Genomic DNA, 23,724 nt, shown 5'->3' with positions numbered 1-23,724 from the left:
CACAAAAATTAGCCAGGCATGGTGGCACGCACTTGTAATCCCAGCTACTTGGGAAGCTGAGACAGGAGAATTGCTTGAACCTGGGAGGCAGAGACTGCAGTGAACCAAGATGGCACCACTGCACTCCAGCCTGGGCGACAGAGTGAGACTCTGTCTCAGAAAAAATAAAAACAAAAACAAAGAAGGATTAATCATCCAGAGCCATGGAAGAAGGAGCTTAAAATACAGAGCACACATTCAGGCTTTGAGCGTGTATGTAAGGCAGTGTCTTTACTTTTCTGATTTGGTTCTCTGTCATGGAGTAAGCTGGCTCTCAACATGGGGAGGGTATATGACTGAATGAAAGAAATCATGGAGACCCTGGCACGTGGGAAGCCCAAAATAAATGCTGGTGTTCATGGTCATGATGTGGTTCGAATATATGTCCCCACCCAAATCTCATGTTGAAAGGTAATCCCCAATGTTGGAAGTGGGGCCTGGTGGGAGGTGACTGGATCATGGGGGTGGATTCTCATGAATGGTTCCATCCCCATTACACTGTCCTCACCATAGTAAGTGAGTTCTTGTGAGACCTAGTTGTTTGAAAGTATGTGGCACCTCCACCCCCAACCCCTGCCACTCCCACTTGCGCCATGTGAGACCCCTACTCCCACTTCACCTTCAACCATGATTGGAAGCTTCCTGAGGTCTCCCCAAAAGCAGATACCACCATCCTTCCTGTTTTCCCTGCAGAACGGTGAGCCAATTAAACTTCTTTTCTTGATATTAGGTTGGTGCAAAAGTCATCGCGGTTTTTGCCATTAATAGTAATTTCTGTGCCCCAGGCACCGAGCCAAGCTTGGGTGCATGAAGCTTGGTATGAGTTAAACTGATGTTAGCTAAAGCTGGTGGACAGAATAGGAGGTGACAATGAGACCACTTACAACTATAGGACATTTCTGTGCCCCATTACTTTTTGCAATTTTGCTATTACTTTTCACAACAAAAACCGCAATGACCTTTGCACCAACCTAATAAATTACTCAATCTCAGTTATTCCTTTATAGCAATTCAAGAATGGACTAATACAGGTTACCATGGTTACTATATCCTTCTACTCATCATTATCACTTGTTCAGGTCTATCGGGCCCACTCAAGAAACAGGCAAACCCTTGTTTGTGAGAAAGTAAAATCACTCTGCAGAAGTTTACAATGTTAAGGAGACATATATCAAGTGTGTCCTCTTGACCTGACCAGATTGGCCTGGGAGCACAGGATTAGCCTCCTGACCCTCAGCCAGTCTTTCTTTTCCCACAGAAGCTCATGCTTCTTTCTCTCCTCCAGATGGCTGCGTCTGAGGAACCTGGGTGTGGGGGATCGGGGAGGTGGTGGCATATTAAAAGCACTGGAGTAAACAAAACTGCTGGGAGCTAAGCTGGTGTTAGCTACAGCTGGTGGACTGAGCTCTGCCCACCACTTCCCAACTTTGCGTAAGCCACTTAATTGCTCTGTATCTTAATCTCTTCAACTGTAAAATAGGGATAAGAAAAGTCCTTTCTCTTAGGGTTACAGTAAGAATTAAATGAGAAAATTCATACAACCAAGCTTGGCTCAGGGCCTGGGGCACAGAAATGTCTCAATACATTCAGTTGTTTTGTTTTGAGACAGAGTCTCGCTCTGTCACTGAGGCTGGAGTGCAGTGGCGAGATCGCTGTTCACTGTAAACCTCCGCTTCCCGGGTTCAAGTGATACTCCTTCCTCAGCCTCCTGGGTAGCTAAGACTACAGGCACCCACCACCACACCCAGCTAATTTTTGTATTTTTAATAGAGACAGGGTTTCACTTTGTTGCCCAGGCTGGTCTCGAACTCCTGACCTCAGGTGATCCTCCCGCTTTGGCCTCCCAAAGTACTGGGATTACAGGCATAAGCCACCACACCTGACCTCAATACATATAGTTGTGGCCGGGTGCAGTGGTTCACAACTATAATCCCAGAGCGTTGGGGGACTGAGGCAGGCGGATCACCGGAGGTTGGGAGTTCGAGACCAGTCTGACCAACATGGAGAAACCTTGACTCTACTAAAAATACAAAATTAGCCAAGTGTGGTGGCATATGCCTCTAATCCCAGCTACCCAGGAGGCTGAGGCAGGAGAATCGCTTGAACCCGAGAGGCGGAGGTTGCAGTGAGCCAGGATCACGCCATTGCACTCCAGCCTGGACAACAAGAGCGAAACTCCATCGCAAAAAAATATAAAACAAAATAAATAAATAAATAAATAAATAAATAAATAAATAAATAAATAAGTAAAATACATATAGTTGTAAGTGCTCTCACTGTCATCTCCTGTTCATAACCAAGTCATGACACTTTCATATTGTGCTGAGTTAAGCCCAGTAGTTTCAAACCTTAAACCAACCAATTTCTCGAGGTAACACCAAGTTTTCAGGGCAGTTCAAGATACCCCTTTAAGCACCTCACCCTCTTAAACAGACGGATACTTACTTCAAGTTCACATTTTCTGGATGCACTCATTTGTGAACACCAATCACATCATTTTTGTTTTCCTCTTACACCCTCCTGGACAGACAGATCAACCAAATCAGCACTCATAATCAATGGAGGGACAGCTGTCACAGCCAGGTCACCTTTACATCCAATCACCATCATTTCCATCACAGCTAACTGCACATCTGAGACTGTCGGACTTTAACTGTGTAACACCCCCGGCTGCTATGCTCTATGAGACTTGTATCAGCTTTGCATTGTTCTTCTTTGTTCTCTGTCACCCACTGATAATGGGTGGATAACCAGTCACTTTTTTGTGGTTACCAGTGTAAATGCCCACAGAAATAATCTTCTTATTCATCTTTGAAATAGATAGTTTTTTGAAGTTGTGATTTACAAAACTGAATAATTAAATGATATGTAAAAACTACTTGTAAGGCTGGGCATGGTAGCTCATGCCTGTAATCCCAGCACTTTGGGAGGCCAAGGCAGGAGGATCATGAGGTCAGGAGCTTGAGACTAGCCTGGTCAACATAGTGAAACCCCATCTCTACTAAAAATACAAAAATTAGCCAGGCATGGTGATGCACGCCTGTAGTCCCAGCTACTTGGGAGGCTGAGGCAGGATAATTGCTTGAACCTGGGAGGCAGAAGTTGTGGTGAGCCAAGAGCGCACCACTGCACTCTAGCCTGGGCAACAGAGTGAGACTCCATCTAAAAAACCAAACAAACAAAAACTTGTATTTATTTATTTATTTTTAAATTTTTTGGACAGACAAGGTCTTGCTATATTGCCCAGCCTAGTCTCAAACTCCTGACCTCAAGTGATTCTCCCACCTCAGCCTCCCAAGTAGCTGAGATTATAAGTGTGCGCCATCATGCCAGGCACGAATGGCTTGCAATGAAAAATAAATAAGGTATGAGTGAGAGCATGAGAGGCCTTCTATAATTCAAATACACACTTTTATAAAACAGAGTCCTGGCATCTAAGTTGGCTGTCCAAGAAAAACTCAGGGTTTCGGAATTTTTTTCATACTTCTTGGTTATGAATAAGTAAAAATTCTTTTTTTTGAGATGTAGTCTCACTCTTTCGCCCAGGCTGGAGTGTAGTGGCGTGATCTCGGCTCACTGCAAGCTCCGCCTCCCAGGTTCAGGCCATTCTCCTGTCTCAGCCTCCCAAGTAGCTGGGACCACAGGTGCCCGCCACCACGCCCGGCTAATTTTTTGTATTTTTAGTAGAGACAGGGTTTCACCATGTTAGCCAGGATGATCTCAATCTCCTGACCTCATGATCCACTCCCCTCGGCCTCCCAAAGTGCTGGGATTACAGGCGTGAGCCACCACATCCGGCCATGAATAAGTAAAAAGTCTACTCTCCCATAGAGAACAGAGTTTCACAAAGGTGAGTCAAGGCTCCACTATTTCTCAAAAGACAAACACTTGAGCTCCAATAAACGCTGGGATGGCATACCTGACATAAAGCTGGTAGATTTCCGATTGTCATGGCTCTGCTTCCTCAGGCAGAAGGGACTGTCATGAGTTTCCTGGGAGGAAGGGGACTTTTCATTGAGCAGCTCCATCAGTCTTCGCCTCCGCCGGAAGTTCATTCTAAACTGGTAGAGAAGATTGCTGTCCACAAATGGGTGCTTGTTGGACACTGGGGAGAAAAAAAAAAAAAAAAAAAAAAACAGCCAGTGAGGACTATCTGGCATCCTGGACACTGAGCACGACAGCCAAAGGACCACAGGCAACAGGGACAAAAGTCTCAAGAAAGACTTCTCTTCCACAGATGCCACATGAGCTGCTGTCCATCCATCTATGGTCCCAAGTTCTTTCCACATGGCATGCACTTTAAAAATTTGCTAACCAATTCTTCTGGGGAACTTTGTCTGACCTTGCTTTCAATCTGAGTTCTATTCTTCCTAGTGTTCTCCTGGCCCCTGTGCCGCCTCCACCAAAGCACCGATAACACTGCACCCTCACTGTCTGCCCCCTTCTCTGTCTTTCCCTCTAAACTCTAAGCTTTTTGGGGCAGTGATCACGGCTTCACTTACTCATGTGTCCCCAGTGCCCAGCAGAGACCTTGTCCCATAGCAACACTCGATTCTTTCTTTTTTTTTTTTTTTTTTTGAGGTGGTGTCTTGCTCTGTCACCCAGGCTGGAGTGCAATGACATGATCTCGGCTCACTGCAACCTCCGCCTCCTGGATTCAGGCGATTCTCCTGCCTCAGCCTCCCAAGTATCTGGGATTACAGGTGCCTACCACCACATCTGGCTAATTTTTGTATTTTTCGTAGAGATGGGGTTGCACCATGTTGGCCAGGCTGGTCTCGAACTCCTAACCTCAAGTGATCCACTTGCCTCAGCCTTCCAAAGTGCTAGGATTACAGGCGTGAGCCACCACGCCTGCCCCCTCAATTCATTTTTAAAAACTTTTTATTTTGAGGCCGGGTGCAGTGGCTCACACTTGTAATCCCAGCACTTTGGGAAGCCAAGATGGGTGGATCACTTGAGGTCAGGAGTTTGACACCAGCCTGGCCAACATGGTGAATCCCCGTTTCTACTAAAAATACAAAAATTAGCCGGGTGTGGTGGCATGCACCTGTAATTCCAGCTACTCGGGAGGCTGAGGCATAAGAATCACTTGAATCCAGGAGGCAGACATTGCAGTGAGCCGAGATTGTACCACTGCACTCCAGCCTGGGCAACAGGGCAAGACTCTGTCTTAGAAAAAACAAAATAACTTCTTATTTTGAAATAATTATAGACTTACAGAGAGTTGCAAAGAAAATACAGAGACCACACACTGTATGATTCCATTCATATGGAATGTCCAAAACAGAGACATTTCTAGAGACAGAAGTATACTGGTGGTTGCCAGGGGCTGGAGGGGGGCCTTGGGGTTGGGTTGGGAGGGGTATTAGCTACAGCATGCAATTTCTTTTTGAGGTGATGAAAATGTTCTAAAATTGCCTGTTGTGATGATTGCAAAACTCTGTAAATATGCTAAGAACCACTCAATGGTACACTTTAATGAATTGCTTGGTATGTGAACTATATCTTAATAAAGCTGTTTAAAAAATTCAACAGAGTACAGAGAGTTCCTGGGTACCCTTCACCCAGATTTCCCCAATGGTAACCCCTTACATAAATAACTACAGTACAATATCAAACCAGAATGTTGACATCGGTACAGTCTATAGCCCTTATTCAGATGTCATCAGCTTTTACATGCACTCATTTGTGTGTGTGAGTGTGCATCTGTGTGCATGAGCACATAGAGTTCAGTGAGGTTTTATCACATGTAGAGATTTTTGTAACCACCAGGACAACATGACAAAGGCGCTCTCTCCCTGTGTTTCCCCTCTATGGTCTCCTTCACTGAGTTCCTGACGCCTGGCAACCACCTTTGCTCTCCATCTCTATAATGTTATCACTTTGAGAACAGTATGTAAGTGGAATCATACTGTCTGTTGCCATTTATGTTTGATGTTTAATACATAAATAAATGGTTATCCAATAATAAAGCCTGCTTAGTCCCTAAGGAAATCTATACTTTATTTATTTACTAATTTATTTAGAGATAGAGATTCACTCTGTTGCCCAGGCTGGAGTGCAGTGGCACGATCATAGCTCACTGTAGCCTCAAACCCTTGGGCTCAAGCAATCCTCCTGCCTCAACCTCCCGAGTAACTAGGACTACAGACACACACCACTGTGCCCAGCCCAAATCCACACTTTACAGTGATATAATCATGCCAGTGTGTCAACTTGAAATTAGTAATAACAAGAGCTAGCCCTCATACAGCATGTCCTATAAACCCAGCATGACCTTAAGTAAGTGTCTTATATGTTCTAATTCCTTTAATTATCACAACAGCTTGGGATATAGGTACCATTATTTTATTTCCTTTCTTTTTTTTTTTAGACAGTTTCACTCTTGTTATCCAGGCTGGAGTGCAATGGCACAATCTCGGCTCCCCACAACCTCCACCTCTCAGGTTCAAGCGATTCTCCTGCCTCAGGCTCCCAAGTTGCTGGGATTACAGGCATGTACCACCAGACCCAGCTAATTTTGTATTTTTAGTAGAGACGGGGTTTCTCCATGTTGACCAGGCTGGTTTTGAACTCCTGACCTCAGGTGATCCGCCCGCCTCAACCTCCCAAAGCTCTGGGATTACAGGCGTGAGCCACTGCGCCCAGTCTATTTTATTTCTTTTTTTTTTCCTATTTTTGATGAGGAAACTGAAGTCCAAAGGTTTAGGAAGTCACCCCAAAAAGACACAGTAAATGGCAGAGGTAGAAATATAACACAGTATCTGATTCTAGAGTCCAAGTTCCAAACCACTGCTCTTACTGCTTCTATGAGAAACTATTCCTTCTCTAGATCATCATAAAAATCAAAACCATGTCCCACAAAACTGCTCATGTATGACTATCAGTCTGAAGGTACACCCAATTCTATACGATTTATATCTTAGAAATCCATTGAGATTTATTTATTGCCTCAATTTTACACTTTGAGTTCATGATTCTTGGAGCTATAGTGCAGGTGGTACCTCAGGCCCCAAAAGCCACGTTCCTGGGTCATTTCTGTTCATCTGCAGAGTCATCAGGAACTCTGCAAACTGGTCACCATCATGCAGACGTCCCATGCAACTTTCCCCCAAAAGCAAAAAACTTGAATAGACAACACAAAAACAGAAGACACACAAATATCTAATCAGCACATGAAAACAGGGTCAACCTCATTAGTCAATATGGAAATACACATTAAAACCCCACAATGAGGCCAGGTGCGGTGGCTCATGCCTGTAATTCCAGCACTTTTGGAGGCCGAGGCGGGCAAATCACTTGAGGTCAGGAGTTCGAGACTAGCCTGGCCAAGATGTTGAAACCCAACCTCTGCTAAAAATACAAAAATTAGCCAGGCATGGAGCATGCCTTTAGTCCCAGCTACTCAAGAGGCTGAGATGGAAGGATCGCTTGAGCCTGGGAGTCGGAGGTTGCAGTGAGCCAAGATCACTTCATTGCACTCCAGCCTGGGTGACAGAGCGAGACTCCACTATTTTTTTGTTGTTTGATCATCCATCTATTTATTCAACTACCATGTATTGAGTTAGGTTAACTATATACCAGGTACTTTTCTTGCCCAATGTTTTAGGAAAAAATGGTAAAAACAGAAGTTAAACAAAAAATTCAATCCTGGCAACTTTTTTTTGGATTGTAAAATTCAAAATATTATAAACCACTAGGAAAAGAATCTAGATAATAAAAACCCAGTAAGAATCATATTAACACCTTTATCAATCATGCCAACTGGTTCAACAGTCTCTTTTGCTATTTCACAAACAGCATCACATCCTCTTTAGGTCAATATCAACAAATGCAGTCTAGGGTTGTAACTATATTTATTATCCACATATGTTAATGAACAGTTCTTCTGGTCACATAAATATCAAGTCTTACAACATGGGTCCCTACTAAGAGAGTGCCAGTGCCAGCATTTAATCTAATAATTCATACGGCTTTCCACAATTTTTAAATGGTGATACTCACTTTGGCCAAATGAAATATGTTGGCCTCAAAGACAAATATAGTTAATTCAGTGGTATTTCTACATGTTCTTAATAAATAATCTGGACTGCTGTGGTGGCTCACACCTGTAATGCCAGCACATTGGGAGGCCAAGGTGGGAGGATAGCATGAGGCTAGGAGTTCAAGATTAGCCTGGGCAACACATTCTGTCACTAAAAATAAAATGAAATTAAAATATTAGCCAGGCATGGTGGTGCATGCCTATAGTCCCAGCTACTCAGGAGGCTGAGGTAGGAGAATCGCTTGATCCCAGGAAGTTGAGGCTGCGGTTAGCTGTGATCACACCACTATACCCCAGCCTGGGCAACAGAGTGAGATCCTGTCTCAATCAACCAATCAGTCATCAATGAATGCTCGTGCATGTAATCCCTGCACTTTGGGAGGTTGAAATGGGACGATCACTTGAGGCCAGGCATTCAAGGCCAGCTTGGGAAACATAGTGAGACTCTGTCTCAAAAAATAAAATATAAAATAAAATAAAATCATAAATAAACAAACCATCCTTGGATTCAGGAGAGGCTCACCTAATGCAATCTGGTTGCATAAGCCAATCACACTTTGATATGATAGCTACCAACGTGGTCCTCTTGAAGATAGTCAAATTTTTACATAAATTTACTATATCACTATACTCAGTAATGCTATAATAAAATTTTGTAGGTAAGTTATTTATTTCTGGTAACCTTCTGAGTTTGTTGAGATTTTTAAAAAATCCTCAAGCTGACTTTGGCAAGTTTCTTAAAATTATGACTTGCAAATATATAGCTCTGTAGACATTTATTAAGACCTACTATTTTCTCTTGGCACGGTGAATTACATAAAATATTGCCTCTGTATAAGTAAATCCAGGAAAGCATTCTAAATCAAAAAAAAAAAAAATGTATAACAGACTTCAAAGTACTTTAAGAGTATTTTTAAATGAAATAGAAATTTGGCCACTGACCTAATTATGTCTCTCCTCCAGCTTTAATTATTGACCCAGTGTTTAATTTACACCCAGTCTCCATCTTACACCTCCCCACCTCTATACCACCTATAACCAACCGGGCAAACATTCTATCTAAGATCAAATACAAAAGTTAACTTTAAATAGTCCTTCCTCATCACATTCTTTCCCCAATAGAATAGGTGACCTCAAACATAATGAAATCAGGTAACATGAGGGTCCGATGAGATAGTCAACTATAAGTGTTCAGCATAATGCCAAATACGTTGTAAGCACTCAATAAATTATACCTTTATTATTTTACAACCACTGTTTTTTTTACTGTTATCATCATCTGTTGACGATATGCTGCCATTTGGCCTAGGAGAATTCAATTTTATGGGATATAATATTTAATGCCCCACCTCAATTTTCAAGGATGGATTTGGATCTGGGTGTCTCAGGAGCAGCCACCCTCCCTGGAATGAAGGTTGCCACATGTTTATTCACCTAGCTGTGTGGCTGACACAGATGGAGTCGAGTTCTCCTCTCAGCATACAAAAGTGACAATTGTATGTATCACTTGCATCATTGCCAATAAGTTATTAATATTTTGCCTTTTTTCTGTCTCTCATTAAAAGTTTAATGATATAAACAGTTTAATGATATAAACATTGAGTTTCATACATTTGCTTTTTGTGTGAGTAAAGTTTTAGGTTTAATATATATAATCACAACTTTAAAAGCTGAAGGAGTTCAGGTAGACAGCCATATTATGGCATCAATAAATCACACATGACATCCATTCATTTATTTGACAAACTGAGCACCTACTAAGTATCATACTCCATCCCAGCTACTGATCTTAACATTGTGATTGAAATATGACACCTTCATCTGCTCATCTCTTTATGCTCACCAATGCCAAAGCCTGCTAAAAGAGACATCATTTCACACAAGAACGAAGCAATTAAGTTGGAACTTTATTGACAATTTTTATGCTGAATAACTTTTAGAAATTTCTTTTTCTTTTTTTTTTTTGAGACTAAGGAGCCTCGTTCTGTCATCCAGCCTGGAGTGCAGCGACGTGACCTTGGCCCACTGCAACCTCCACCTCCTGGGTTCAAGCAACTCTCCTGCCTCAGTCCCCCGAGTAGCTGGGATTATAGGCACCTGCCACCATACCTGGCTAATTTTTGTATTTTTAGTGGAGACAGGGTTTCACCACGTTGGCCAGGCTTGTCTGGAACTCCTGACCTCAAGTGATCCACTTGCCTCGGCCTCCCAAAGTGCTAGGATTACGGGCATGAGCCACCATGCCTGGTCTACTTTTAGAAAATTTATCACACAACGAAAAGCACAAGTTTTAGAGCCAGATATCTTCAGTTTCAATCCTAGCTGTTCCACATTCACTATCTGAGTATTTGGGCAACTTATTCAATTTTTTGCATATATTCTGTGGGAAGGAAAAATGAAATAATTTATGTAAGAGATGTGGCATGGCATCTGACATATAGTGTTGTAAGCATTCTTCATTTTAGACTTCTAAAGACTGACTTCACACTTTGCTCATTTAAGTTCCTATGGAGAACTCATTTCCTCTATCTTTTCTGCCTTTATTTTTTTCTTTTTTTTTAATTTACCACTTATTCTGAAATTCTAATTCTTCTAACTTTTTTTTTTCATTCTTTTTTTTTTTTTTTTTTTTTGAGACAGAGTCTCACTCTGTTGCCCAGGCTGAAGTGCAATAGTGCGATCTCGGCTCACTACAAGCTCTACCTGCTGAGTTCAAGCGATTCTCCTGCCTCAGCCTCCCAAGTAGCTGAAACTACAGGCTTGCACCACCATGTCCAGCTAATTTTTTGTATTTTTAGTAGAGATGGGGTTTCACCATGTTGGCCAGGCTGGTCTTAAACTCCTGACCTCGTGATCTGCCCACCTCAGTCTCCCAAAGTGCTCGCATTACAGGCGTGAGCCACTGCACCCGGCCTAACTTTCTTTAAAGAACACATTGCCCTTCTCTGAGCAGTTTGTTACCTTTTCACCCGTGAAAAACATATGAAATCATAACCAGATATCCAGCTAAAGCTTAGTGAGTACCCCACTCAAAGATATTCAAACTTCAGAAGTTGACAGAAAGCAAAAAATAAAGCAGTGCATTAAGACACAGTAAAGTTTGGGAAGTAACTAGATTATGAAAGTCAAAGATCATTGTTATAGTCATAAATTATATAAGTAGAGGTTCAAGAATTAACAACAGCTAAATGACATAGAGTTTATATTCCAGAGAGAGAAAAGTTGATGTTTTTTGTACACTTTTTTTTTTTTTTTTTTTTTGAGGCAGTCTCACTCTGTCACCCAGAGTGGTGCGATCTTGGCTCACTGCAACTTCTGCCTCCAGGGTTCAAGTGATTGTCCTGCTTCTGCCTCCCAAGTAGCTGGGATTACAGGCATGAGCCACCACGCCCAGCCTGATTTTTTCTTTTTCTTTTTCTTTTTTTTTTTGAGACAGTCTTTGCTCTGTTGCCCAGGCTGGAGTGCAATGATGCGATCTCAGCTCACTGCAACCTCCACCTCCTGGGTTCAAGCAATTCTCCTGCATCAGCCTCCCGAATAGCCGGGATTACAGGTGCGTGCCCCCATGTCCCACTAATTTTTGTATTTTTAGTAGAGACGGAGTTTCACCATGTTGGCCAGGCTGGTCTCAAACCCCTGACCTCAGGTGACCTACCTGCCTCAGTCTCCCAAAGTGCTAGGATTACAGGTGTGAGCCACCGTACACTCGGCCTCAGCCTGATTTTTTCTCCACATTAACATGTAATTCTCCATACTGAATATAAAAATCCTTGCTACATAAACAACTCACTTTTTGTTAAACACAGAAAACAATAATCCATGATACGGGAAAAAAAGTAAAGAGAAGGAGGAAAAAGCATGGGGAACAGTTTGTTTGTGCCTGTCTTACATTTGTTCCAATTCTACATTTCTCAGATCCCAGTGATATACAGCACCTTCGTATTATAGTAAATGTAATATATACCATTTGATACATTTCATTTCATTCTTTGCTCCTTGGGACTATTTATCTGTAAACAGGACAACAATTCAAAGAGACAGTGTTCAATATCTACATTCAATATCTAATATTACAGTTGTGATCTTAACAGCAGTTGTAATTGAAAACTGACAATTGGGTACTCATTCAATTTATAATTTCTGGGACTTTCCAAGCCTTCCCTTTTGCTTTGGTAGAATTCTCTAGGGGCTTGGCTTGGCTTCGTATTAAATGGGATTTAAACTAGGAAGAAAAGCAGACATAGCCAGAAAGCTAGAGCCATATATTTGCGAGAGGATCTCATTGTTTAGGAAAGTTGGGACTCTAGAAGCACTCAATTCACTATTTGGTCAAAGAAAAACAGATCCCTATACACTGTTATGCTTAACTGCAGAAATCATGAGGGAAACGTCATGTAGTTTACCAAAATAATAAAGTGACATGGTACAGGTATATTCTTCTTTTTGTGGATATTGTGACTACATTTTCCTCCCTTGTATATTATTAGGATGATTTTAGCAGGCAAAGAAATAATAGAAGCTGATTACTTAAAAGGGGGAAAATTGACTTCCATTCAACTCATGCATGTAGTCTGAGGATGAATATAAAAATGTATCATCTTGAATTCTACAAGTTCTACTGAATATAAAAATATTTTAGCTGGGCACGGTGGCTCATGCCTGTAATCTCAGCACTTTGGGAGGCCTTGAGGCGGGTGGATCACCTGAGGTCAGGAGCTCGAGACCAGCCTGGCCAACATGGTGAATCCTTGCCTCTAGTAAAAACATAAAAATTAGCCAGGCATGGTGGCGCACATCTGTAATTCCAGCTACTTGATAGGCTGAGGCTTGAGAATCTCTTGAACCCGGGAAGTGGAGGTTGCAGTGAGTTGAGATCATGCCACTGCACTCTAGCCTGGGCACAGAGTGAGACTCTGTCTCAGAAACAAACAAACAAAAATTTAGTCTACTTATCTAGTTGGAAGGAGGAAGGTCACATACTTTCATTCATCCTTGAAATGCTTGCTCATAAATGATGTAACACAACAGGCACCATGAAACATGTGAACTGAATCCAGCACTATGATAGCAGCATACAGGGAATGCGCAGATACCAACTGTGCCCTGGATGGCACATCATCAAAAATTTTTAAAATGTGGTCTTGGACTTACGGTCACATAAACAACTTAGTAGACTGAAATCAGACTTAAACAGAGAGGGATTAAAGATGATGATTATCCTACTGAGGAAGAAGAAGGTCAGCAAGGTGGGGCTAACTGCACACCAGTGTCAAAGTTACAAAGGTCATCAAGATCACCTTGAAGACAGAAGACCCTGGCTAGCTGCCTGGCTCACTGCTTCACCAAGCACACAAGGGTGGGTGGGGCTCCTGTGAGGGATCATTTTTTTTTGGTCACCAGGGATGGTATTCTATCCAACCATTCACTCCTTTTCCTCTTATTTTCTTAGCTACTACTGATCTCTGTATCTTTTCCTAAAAGAGTCACCTAGCCCTGATAGACATTGCTCAAGATCCCTGATAAACTGCAAGGATAAACAGATGGTGGACCTATTCCTCAGACTTGGTGTTTCTAGAAGGTGAGTAAATTCTGCATACAAAAGTGCTGTGATTTCCCCGCCAGCAAGACATAAGCTTTAACTTCTTTCACACATCCAGGGATAGATTTGCAGTATTTTGTCTTTGGGGTTCTGCGAGATCACAGTCCTACAGAGTCGAAGCATCTGATGTCCTTTAGTCTGCTTCATAATTTAAAAATGGTCAAGACTGAAGAAATATGGATAACACGCTTTTTAATTGTGCATTTGTAGAAAAGCCTTAATTAAGAATTAGTTACAATAGAAAAGTTAAAGTTTTTTTTTTTTAAAGAAAATCTGACTGGAGGCTATTAAACTTAGTACACTTATGCAGGAACAGAAAACCAAATACCTCATGTTCTCACTTATAAGTGGGAGCTAAATGATAAGAACTTATGAATACAAAGAAGGAAACAACAGCCGAGCTGAGCGTGGTAGCTCATGCCTGTAGTCTCATCACTTTGGGAGGCTGAGGCAGGCAGATCACTTGAGGCCAGGAGTTCGAGACCAGCCTGGCCAACTCAGCAAAACCCCGTCTCTATTAAAAATAGAAAAAAATTAGCCAGGTGTGGTGGCACACACCTGTAATCCCAGCTACTCGGGAGGCTGAAGCACAAGAATCACTTGAATCCAGGAGGCGGAGGTTGCAGTGAGCCAAGATTGTGCCACTGCACTCCAGCCTGGGCAACAGAGCAAGACTCTGTTTCAAAAAAAAAAAAAAAGACCAGGCGCTGGGACCTACATGAGGGGGTAAGGTGGGAGGAAGAGAGGAGAAGAAAAGATAACTATTGGGCACCAGGCTTAATACTGGGGTGATGAAATAACATGTACAATAACCCCCCGTGACACGTGTATACTTTCATAACAAACCTTCGCATGTACCCCCAAACTAAGAATAAAACATGTTTTAAAAAGGAAAGGAAAGGAAGGGGGGGGGGGGGAGAGAGAGAGAGAGAGAGAGAGAGAGAGAGAAAGAGGAAGGAAGGAAGGAAGGAAGGAAGGAAGGAAGGAAGGAAGGAAGGAAGGAAGGAAGGAAGGAAGGAACCTGAGCTGTACTTAAGGCCATCTCAAGCATCTCAAGCCATCCTAAATGAAAGCAGTAGTTGAAGGAGCCCTATTTCCTAAAGCAGCAAAAGTCCTTGAATCGAAAACATTAAGCAATTGTTTTTAAGTGCCTACTCCAAAACAACGGTGCTAGCTGCTTGGGATACAAAACTCTCCAAAAGGCAGTAACAACAGTGAGTCAGAGGACTAAAATAATGACTTCCTTAGCACTCACAACATTAAGAAGAGGATATGAAAGCAGGAACTCGATTGTAGGGCGTAAAATCCTATTAACTGATATTACTGAAACAAAACATTTCACATTCACAAAGTTATAACCCACTTACACTTATTTAATTGATTGAAGAGAGGCAAGAGGATAGAAAAGAGGTAAAAGGATTCAGAGTAACTTTAGTAAAGATAGAAAACGAAACATGACACTGCGATTGTCTGAGTGCTGCAGCTTCTGTGTCTTACTGCCAGAAATGTAAAGGCAATAAACAGATGGAAAGTCGACCTATGTTTTATTCTTCTGCATGTATCATTCAATAACAGCTGGGTACATTCCAAAGACTAGAAAGAACCTCTACTGTTAGTGATAACATGCAGAACAAAAGGTAGGATTTTCAGAGATAATCTTGTTTATCAGAGACTAGATTGTACTGTAAGTGCAGAGAAGCCTAAAAACAAAATTATTTCGTCTGGCAAATGGAATATCTCAGATACAAAATTCAACAAAAGAAATCTGTAACTGTGTTCTAGATCTTTTGAAATTGTTGGCACAAACCCAAAGGCCAGATCAAAGTATTTCAGTGTTGATTTACTTAACAAGTATGTAACAGCAGAGAGTATAAGATACCATTTAAGACCAGCAATGGATGAGGTCATCAAATACATTAAGCTCTGCCCACCCAGGCATCCAATAATGAGAATGTAGACAATAAAAATAAGATAATTATCAGCTATCATTTACTGAATGATAGAGAGTCTGTGCACGGCCCTGTGCCAAGCACATTACAGGTTTATATCATTTACTTCTCACAACAGTACTATGAAAGAGTTATTATATTCCCATATATATTATATTCCCGTATTATGATTCCTATTTTACAGATAAGGAAACTGGGACTTAGACAAGGCAAATTGCCTGAGTGTCTCAGAGTCACTAACAAGAAGATGCAAGACAGAAGTGCTTACAAACTCACTCCAGGGCCTCACCCCGAACCTCCACACTAGCCTGTCTCCCATTCCAAGGTGTGATCATGATAAACAAGGAGGCAGACAAGCTTGAAACACAGGAGCGTGGAGTCTGCTTTGCCCACATTTATTCCTGTTTCCAGTTTACAGAAGGTAATTTGGCTGGAAATGTTTTCCATAAAATTCTTTACCATTGGCCCGGCACCGTGGCTCCTGCCTGTAATCCTCACACTTTAGGAGGCCAAGACAAGAGGGTCACTTGAGCCCATGAGTTTGACAGTAACCTGAGCAACATAGTGAGACCTTGTCTCTATTTATTTAAAATAATTTTTAAAAAAATATTCACCACCATAAAATGCTAATTACTTTGGAATTGCTTACCAAAACAATGTGGCAGCCAGGCACGATGGCTCATATCTATAATCCTAGCACTTTGGGAATCCAAGGCAGGCAGATTACTTGAGCCCAAGAGTTTGAGACTAGCCTGGGCAACATGGTAAAACCCCATCTCTATTTAAAAAAAAAAAAAAAAAAAAAGGATATGGCTATAGCACAGAAAACATTGCTCTGACCTCAGAGAGCCCAGGGTTGAATCCCAGTTTCACTATTTACTTAATTACTTAACTGCTCTGAATTTTAGTTTTCTTCATCTATAAAATGAATTGGAGGAACAATGAAACAACATATGTAAAAGGTCCAGTAGACTGGACACGGTGGATCACGCCTGTAATCCTAGCACTTTGGGGACCCAAGGCGGGCAGTTCGCTTGAGGTCAGGAATTCAAGACCAACCTGTCCAAAATGGTGAAACCCCATCTCTACTTAAAATACAAAAATTAGCCAGGCACGGTGGTACACACCTGTAATCCCAGCTACTTGGGAGGCTGAGGCAGGAGAATCACTTGAACCCAGGAGGCAGAGGTTGCAGTGAACCAAGATCACACCACTACACTCAAGCCTGGGCAACAGAGCAAGACTCCATCTCAAAAATATATTTATAAAATAAAATTTGGACCTGGGCAAGATGGCTGAACAGAAACAGTTCTGGTCTGCAGCTCCCAGAGAGATCAACGCAGAAGATGGGTGATTTCTGTATTTCCAACTGAGGTACCCGGTTCATCTCATTGGGACTGGTTAGACAGTGGGTGTAGCCCATGGAGGGCAAGCAGAAGCAGAATGGGACATCGCCTCCCCCAGGAAGCACAAGGGGTCAGGGAATTCCCTTCCTTAGCCAAGGGAAGCCGTAAGGGACTCTGCCATGAGGAACAGTGCATTCTAGCCCAGATACAATGCTTTTCCCATGGTCTTTGCAACCCGCAGACCAGGAGATTCCTTAGTGTGCCTACACCACCGGGGCCCTGGGTTTCAAGCACAAAACTGGGCAGCCATTTGGGCAGGCACTGAGCTAGCCGCAGGAGTTTTTTATTCATACCCCAGTGGCACCTGGAACACCAGCGAGACAGAACTGTTGACTCCCCTGGAAAGGGGGCTGAAGCCAGGGAGCCAAGTGGTCTAGCTCAGCAGTTCCCAACCCAGTGGAGCCCAGTAAGCTAAGATCTACTGGTTTGAAATTCTCGCTGCCAGCACAGCAGTCAGAGGTCAAGCTGGGACACTGGAGCTTGGTGGGGGGAAGGGTGTCCACCATTACTGAGGCTTGAGTAGGCGGTTTTTCCCCTCACAGTGTAAACAAGGCCACCAGGAAGTTCGAACTGGGCAGAGCCCACCACAGCTGCGCAAAGCCATTGTAGCCAGGCTGCCTCTCTAGATTCCTATATGAGAATCTAGACAGTTCTAGATTCCTCCACTCTGGGCAGGGCATCTCTGATGAAGGGAGTTCCCTGACCCCTTGTGCTTCCTGGGTGAGGCGATATCCCATTCTGCTTCTGCTTGCCCTCCATGGGCTACACCCACTGTCTAACCAGTCCCAATGAGATGAACCGGGTACCTCAGTTGGAAATGCAGAAATCACCCACCTTCTGTGTTGATCTCACTGGGAGCTGCAGACCAGAGCTGTTCCTGTTCATCCATCTTGCCCAGGTCTAAATTTTCTTTTATAAATATTTTTTTGAGATGGAGTCTTGCTCTGTTGTCCAGGCAGCAGCCCCAGTCAGGGGCTTATAGATAAAACTCTCTTCTCCCTGGGACAGAGCACCTGGGGGAAGGGGCGGCTATGGGCGCAGCTTCAGCAGACTTAAACATTCCTGCCTGCCGGCTCTGAAGAGAGCAGTGGATCTTCCAGCACAGTGCTCGAGCTCTGCTAAGGGACAGATTGCCTCCTCAGGTGGGTCCCTGAACCCCATACCTCCTGACTGGGAGACATCTCCCAGCAGAGGTCAACAGGCATCTCATATAGGAGAGCTCTGGTTGGCATCTGGCAGGTGCCCCTCTGGGACAAAGCTTCCAGTGGAAAGAACAGGCAGCAACCTTTGCAGTTCTGTAGCCTCCGCTGGTGATACCCAGGCAAACAGGGTCTGGAGTGGACCCTCAGCAAACTCCAGCAGAGCTGCAGCAAAGGGGCCTGACTTAGAAGGAAAACTAACAAACAGAGAGGAATAGCATCAATGTCAACAAAAAGGACATCCACACAAAAACTCTATCCGAAGGTCACCAACATCAAAGACCAAAGGTAGATAAATTCACGAAGATGAGGAAAAACCAGCACAAAAAGACTGAAAATTCCAAAAACCAGGACATCCCTTCTCCTCCAAAGGATCACAACTCCTCGCCAGCAAGGGAACAAAACTGGACAGAGAATGAGTTTGACAAATTGACAGAGTAGGCTTCAGAAGGTGGATAATAACAAACTCCTCTGAGCTAAAGGAGCATGTTCTGACCCAATGCAAGAAGCTAAGAACCTTGAAGAAATGCTAAAGGAATTGCTCACTAGAATAACCAGTTTAGAGAATACATATAACCTGATAATGCTGAAAAATCACAGCATGAGAACTTTGTGAAGCATATACAAGTATCAATAGCTGAATCAATCAAGCAGAAGAAAGGATAGCAGACATTGAAGATCAACTTAATGAAATAAAGTGTGAAGACAAGATTAGAGAAAAAAAGAATGAAACGGAACAAAGCCTCCAAGAAATATGGGACTATGTGAAAAGACCAAACCTACGTTTGATTGGTGTACCTGAAAGTGACGGGGAGAATGGAACCAAGTTGGAAAACACTCTTCAGGATATTATTAAGGAGAACTTCCCCAACCTAGCAAGAGAGGCCAACATTCAAATTCAGGAAACACAGAGAACACTACAAAGATACTCCTCAAGAAGAGCAACCCCAAGACACATAATCATCAGATTCACCAAGGTTGAAATGAAGGAAAAAATATTAAGGGCGCCAGAGAGAAAGGTAGGGTTACCCACAAAAAGAAGCCTATCAGACTAAGAGCAGATCTCTCAGCAGAAACTCTACAAGCCGGAAGAGAGTGGGGGCCAAAATTCGACATTCTTAAAGAAAATAATTTTCAACCCAGAATTTCATATCCAGGCCAAACTACGCTTCATAAGTGAACGAGAAATCCTTTACAGACAAGCAAATGCTGAGGGATTTTGTCACCACCGGGCCTGCCTTACAAGAGCTCCTGAAGGAAGCACTAAATATGGAATGGAACAACTGGTACCAGCCACTGCAAAAACATACTGAATTGTAAAGACCATCAACACTATGAAGAAACTGCATCAATAGGCAAAATAACCAGCTAGCATCATAATGACAGGATCAAATTCACAAAAAACAATATTAACCTTAAATGTAAACAGGCTAAATGCCCCAATTAAAAGACACAGACTGGTAAATTGGATAAAGAGTCAAGACCCATCGATGTGCTGTATTCAGGAGATGAATCTCATGTGCAAAGACACACATAGCCTCAAAATAAAGGGATGGAGGAATATTTACCAAGCAAATGGAAAGCAAAAAAAACAAAAACAAAAACAAAAACAAACCAGGGTTTGCAATCCTAGTCTCTAATAAAACAGACTTTAAACCAACAAAGATCAAAAAAGATGAAGAAGAGCATTACATAATAAGGAGATCAATGCAACAAGAAGAGCTAACTGTCCTAAATATATATACACCCAATACAGGAGAACTGAGATTCATAAAGCAAGTTCTTAGAGACCATTCAGGACATAGGCATGGGTAAAGACTTCATGACTAAAACACCAAAAGCAATGGCAACAAAAGCCAAAATTAACAAATGGGATCTAATTAAACTAAAGAGCTTCTGCACAGCAAAAGAAACTATCATCAGAGTGAACAGGCAACCTACAGAATGGGAGAAAATTTTTGCAATCTATCCGTCTGATAAAGGGCTAATATCTAGAATCTACAAGGAACTTAAACAAATTTACAAGAAAAAACAATCCCATCAAAAAGTAGGTGAGGGATATGAACAGACACTTCTCAAAAGAAGACATTTATGCAGCCAACGAACATGAAAAAAAAAGTTCATCATCACCGGTCATTAGAGAAACTCAAATCAAAACCATGAGATACCATCTCACGCCAGTTAGAATGGTGATCACTAAAAAGTTGAGAAACAATAGATGCTGGAGAGGATGTGGAGAAATAGGAACATTTTTCTTTTTGAGACAGAGTCTCGCACTGTTGCCCAGGCTGGAGTGCAATGGCGTGATCTTGGCTCACTGTAACCTCTGCCTCCTGGGTCCAAGCAATTCTCTTGCCTCAGCCTCCCAAGTAGCTGGGATTACAGGCACCTGCCACTACACCCAGCTAATTTTTTGTATTTTTAGTAGACATGGGGTTTCACTATGTAGGCCAGGCTGGTCTCAAACTCCTGACCTTGTGATCCAACTGCCTTGGCCTCCCAAAGTGCTGGGATTATAGGTGTGAGCCACCATGCCCGGCCCAGGAATGCTTCTATACTGTTGGTGGGACTGTAAATTAGTTCAATCATCGCAGAAGACAGTGTGGCGATTCCTCAAGGATCTAGAACCAGAAATACCATTTGACCCAGCAATCCCATTACTAGGTATATACCTAAAGGATTGTAAATCATTCTACTATAAAGACACATACACACATATGTTTATTGCAGCACTATTCACAATAGTAAAACTTGGAACCAACCCAAATGTCCATCAACGATAGACTGAATAAAGAAAACGTGGCACATATACACCATGGAATACTATGCAGCCATAAAAAAGGATGAGTTGATGTCCTTTGCATGGACATGGATGAAACTGAAAACCATCATTCTCAGCAAACTAACACAGGAACAGAAAACCAAACACTGCATGTTCTCACCCGTAAGTGGGAGTTGAACAACAAAAACACATGGACACAGGGAGGGGAACATCACACACTGGGGCCTGTTGGAGGGTGGGGGGCTAGGGGAGGCATAACATTAGGAGAAATACCTAATGTAGATGATGGGTTGATGGGTGCAGCAAACCACCATGGCACTTGTATACCTGTGTAACAAACTTGCACATTCTGCACATGTATCCCAGAACTTAAAGTATAATAAAAATAAAAAATAAAATAAAATGTAAAAGTAAACTAAAAGGCCTAGTGGCGTCCCTGGTCCATAGAAGGATTCCATAAATATTAGCCATGTGTGCTTCCATGCAAGGGCCCAGGGTGTCAGGGCCAAAAGGGTATCTTTCCAAGGTAGAAGCCTTTTCAGACCTTATTTTTATAGAAGGGTCTAGAAGTAACTCTAGGTGGTCTCGGGGAACAGACACTGGGGATACTGAAATAAAATCCTTCCCAGGAACCCCAGGATGTGAAAGTGTCTTCCCAAAGGCTCACTCCTGCATGGCATTTTCTTAGTATTCCCAGGAAAGTTACCACATTAACCTGCTGGTGCTTTACTGCACAGTCATTTATCAGGTGCTGCTTTTGAGACGGAAGAGATAAAGTCAGTATGTCAACAGACCCTCAAAGGAGGAAGAGGCTGAAGTTCAGAAAAGGAAGATAGCAGTGGCAAGACATAGTCTTTTTTTTTTTAAACGGTCTTTATATATTTTCTATATCGTTCATAGCTTTAAAAAAGATAGACGATGCAGAAAAAAACACCCACTTACTTTTTAAAAAAATAAACTTCACATTTTAGAATAACTTTAGATTTATAGAAAAGCTACAAAGAAGGCCAGGCACAGTGGCTCACGCCTGTAATCCCAGAACTTTTGGAGGCCGAGGCAAGCAGATTACTTGAGGTCAGGAGTTCGAGACCAGCCTGGCCAACATGGTGAAACCTGTCTCCACTAAAAATACAAAAATTAGTTGAGTGTGGTGGCGGGCACCTGTAATCCCAGCTACTCAACAGGCTAAGCAGGACAATTACTTGAACCTGGAAGGTAGAGGTTGCAGTGAGCCGAGATGACACCACTGCACTCCAGCCTGGGTGACAGTGTGAGACTCCATTCCAAAAAAATAAGTAAATAAATACAAAAATTAGCTGGGCTGTGAAAGGTACAGCCTGTAATCCTAGCCACTCAAGGTAAGCCAAATTGCACCACTGCACTCCAGCTTGGGAGACACAGTAAGACTCCAGATCAAAAAAAAAAAAAAAAAAGAAGAAGAAAGAAAGAAAAGAAAAGAAAAGGAAGAAAGGAAGAAAGAAAGAAAGACTGCAAAGATAGTACAGATAGTTCCCTTACACTCTTCATCCAGCACCCCCAAATGTTAACAAAACCATGGTACCTTTGCTGAAACTGAGACATTAACATTGGTATACCCATCTGCTTTTAAATCTAGCTTAGAGCTATAAGGAACTCTTTGTGTGGACACAGGAAGAAAGCTGTTCCTTAAAAGGTATGTTTCATAAGGAAGTTTGCTTAGTTATTTAATGAAAAAGACATTTGTCCTTGTGGCTGACAGTGCCAGCTGCTTATTCAAACCCAATCTCTCTTTCTTCTTCCTTAAGAATTTTGCTCAGGGCAGTAGTGTGCCCAGCCAAAACCATATGAGTCACCAACTGCCTTCCACCCTGGGGTTACCATGTGACACAGTTCTGGCCCATGAGATGTAGGATGAAATCCCTGGGACAAACTACCCTTCCCAAATAAAAAAGCAAAGTCTTGCTAGGTGACACCTCTCTGCTCTTAACTCTTTGTCATTCCCTGTTCTTCCTGCCCAGAGTGCAGACATTAGGCCTGGTGTACATTAAGAACAGGAGAGAGAGATGGACAGCACCTATGTCGGGAGTCTCAGTGTCAGCCTGGGATTCTAGACCTGGGGGCATCTCACTTCAGGAGGCAGAGAAACCTCACTGCTTAAACTATCTTTACCGCACTTTCTGTTATTTGTTGCTAAACACAACTCAGATAGCATCCCAAATTCAAGCCTAGAGACATAAGATCAAAAGCTTAGGAAACAAACACTTTCTATCTATTTGAAGCCCATATTGTGTTAAGAAACTATGCTTGACTCAGAAGCCATGAAGCTGCTTAGACAGGAAGTCAAGCTGTCAGAAGACCTAGCTTCTAGCAACGTGGCTCAGATTCCCCTGCGATAGAACAGGGGAATGTTCAGTTATGTTATGTTCAGTCCCTAGGCCTCAATTTTTCCATCTGTGGAAGAGAAATTACGATACTGTATTCTTTTATCCAAAGCAAGTGAAATTAATAAATCTGTAGAAACCAATCGCTCCCTGAAAGACAGGGTCTCCATAATGCTAATATACCATTAATAATATTGTTCTGCTGTCAGTAAAACTCCAAAGGATCCCACAATGAAAACTAAATTTTTATTTTTATTTTTATTTTTTTAAATACGGAGTCTTACACTGTCACCCCGGCTAGAGTGCAGCGGCATGATCTTGGCTCACTGCAATCTCCGCCTCC

General features: G+C 42.4%; 1 protein-coding gene across 2 annotated transcripts in view; it reads right to left on the bottom strand.

The window, feature by feature from the left end:
- The window catches only part of DEPTOR (DEP domain containing MTOR interacting protein), a 183,984-nt gene that overhangs the window by 53,256 nt on the left and 107,004 nt on the right, over positions 1-23,724 (bottom strand). For both annotated transcript variants that reach the window (XM_031669716.1, XM_031669717.1), the window contains exon 5: positions 3,959-4,144. In XM_031669716.1, coding sequence (XP_031525576.1) covers positions 3,959-4,144 — 186 coding nt within the window. The remainder of the gene's footprint in view (positions 1-3,958; positions 4,145-23,724) is intronic.

The sequence above is a fragment of the Papio anubis genome, chromosome 8 (assembly GCF_008728515.1).
Source record: "Papio anubis isolate 15944 chromosome 8, Panubis1.0, whole genome shotgun sequence".
Lineage (NCBI taxonomy): Eukaryota > Metazoa > Chordata > Mammalia > Primates > Cercopithecidae > Papio > Papio anubis.
This window is presented reverse-complemented; position numbering and strand designations above follow the sequence as displayed.